Genomic DNA, 2,098 nt, shown 5'->3' with positions numbered 1-2,098 from the left:
GGTTTATAAGATCAAATGCTTTAGTAAGATCAAGAAAAATTCCTAAGGAATGAAGACCATTATTTATCTTTGTCACTATTCGATCCTGTAAATCAACAACTGCGAGGTCACATGAATGATGGGGTCTAAAGCCATATTGACAATTACTTAATAATGAATATTTTTCAAGATGACTAAATAATCTTAATATTTGTATGATGTAGAAAGAAGAGAAAGACCATTGCTTAAAGATGAATAAATAAATAAATAGGTGTCTGAATGATAAGTGGATCACTCTTTAAAATGTAAATTTGTTGATCAAACATAAGGACCTAATTTCACAAAAATGGTTTTGAGTTATTTGTTGTAGTTGTGATTCTGATTTCATCTGGTCATCGATGTTAACAGCTTTTTGCTGATCTACTGAACCTGAATAAATATATTCTATTAAATAAATAAATGAATAAATCACAGTACAGTATTTTAAATGGACACTCTTTTCAAAGGTCACAGCATTTATCTAATGTTTTACTATATAGTCCATATAAAACTGTAAAAATAACTATTATTTGTACACTGTCTGTATATTAATAATTCACTGTAAAGTGGCAGATGAGCTAGGCTTGAAATGAAATATTCCTCTTCTGGCTATTTGTAAAATCCAATGATTGTATATCATATGAAATAGAAATATATTGCCTTTTCTTTCTCCCTAACTTGTATTCATTCATTGCATAGCTCTATAATTCCTGACTTTGATTCAGCCTCTCTGTAATGCTTCCTTGATCATCTTTACTATTCTCTTCTAACTTAATATTACTACGGTTGGCTTGGCTAATTTTTCTCTGTTTATAGAAGAAAGTTACACACACTACGAACAAAGCAATGACCAGAAGAGCTACCAATATGTATAATATAAGATATGATTTCTGATTCTTTATTTTGTAATGAATAGTTGTTGCTGTTGCAGTTGTTGAGAGATCATTTGGGTGTGAATTTCTGTATACAGTAGTTGATATTGATGTTTGTGTTGAAATGGTAGGACAAGGGTCTATTATAGTACTGTTATCATCTAAAAATAGTGCAGTATCATTGCACTTGCATCTCTCTTTGTTTTCATTTAAAATGGTAGAACAACAAAATGCTGTCTGTGATTTTTGAATGAGAATAGTCTGTTTCAACAAAGATTCTTTCACTGTAGGTTCAGTCAAGGTAGGCATCCATAAATCATTCTGATAGCATTCAATCCTCGCTGGTAGACTTCCCACATTAGCTGTACAGTTTACTGCTACCCATTCTCCACCCTTATATGCACCTACAATGCAGGATGCATTACCAGGTGGATAATCTACCTGAAGCAATATTTCATGTTTAGTAAAAAAATCTTTAAGACCATCCTTATATGAAAACAAAATGTATGTCCCTCTGTCACCTCTCGTGACATCTTTTATTGTAAGTTCCAGAGAGCAGGTTCCAATTTCAATCCTATTCTGAACAGTGAATCTTCGGGCCTGATCTTGGGGCAAGGAAGGTGATAAACCAGATGTAGATCTATAAAATGGGACTCTATTTGATTGTAATGTGACGTCTGTACTGCTACATGGGTAAGGGAAAACCAAGTTGACTTCCTGCCCTTGCATAATGGACAGTGCCTTGACTTTGTATCCATTTAGAAATAGGATTAAGAGGCAAGTGATTGTGTTAGCCATACCGCATTCTAGTAGACAATCTTATTTTCAAACTCTTACGTTCAACATGCAACCTTCAAAATGATGACAACCTGTCACTCAGTTTATTTCAAATAATGTGATCAAAGTTCAGTTGCAGCTCTGCCGCTCTCATGAAGATGATGTGCACTGAAGTATCAATAGAGTTGTCGTGTATTACTCTTTTATCAAATGAAGAAAATCTCATAGAATTAGTTTCCTTGGTGAATTCCTCAATTCAGCCCTCAAAGGTATTTGTGTCAAAAAAATCTCCTTAACAGGAAAATACACTGCAACAAATCTGGAGAAAATGGTTTTAAAAATATTGTGAATTGAGAGAAATATGAGGAAGTTCAACAGGCGTATTCCAAGACTTGTAAAAAAATTATGATCACACATTTACTATAACTTGA

At 33.2% G+C, this 2,098-nt stretch overlaps 1 protein-coding gene across 1 annotated transcript; it reads right to left on the bottom strand.

Moving 5' to 3' along the window:
- Positions 1-624: 624 nt before the first annotated feature.
- LOC129266010 (uncharacterized) lies at positions 625-1,777 on the bottom strand. The gene has a single exon (XM_064101945.1). It carries the CDS (start codon positions 1,686-1,688, stop codon positions 720-722), a length of 969 nt encoding a protein of 322 aa, XP_063958015.1. The 5' UTR covers positions 1,689-1,777; the 3' UTR covers positions 625-719.
- Between the last annotated feature and the right edge of the window lie 321 nt (positions 1,778-2,098).

This window comes from Lytechinus pictus, chromosome 7 (assembly GCF_037042905.1).
Source record: "Lytechinus pictus isolate F3 Inbred chromosome 7, Lp3.0, whole genome shotgun sequence".
Taxonomy (NCBI): Eukaryota; Metazoa; Echinodermata; class Echinoidea; order Temnopleuroida; family Toxopneustidae; genus Lytechinus; species Lytechinus pictus.
Note: the sequence above shows the minus strand (reverse complement) of the source record. Positions and strands in the feature narration are given on the sequence as shown.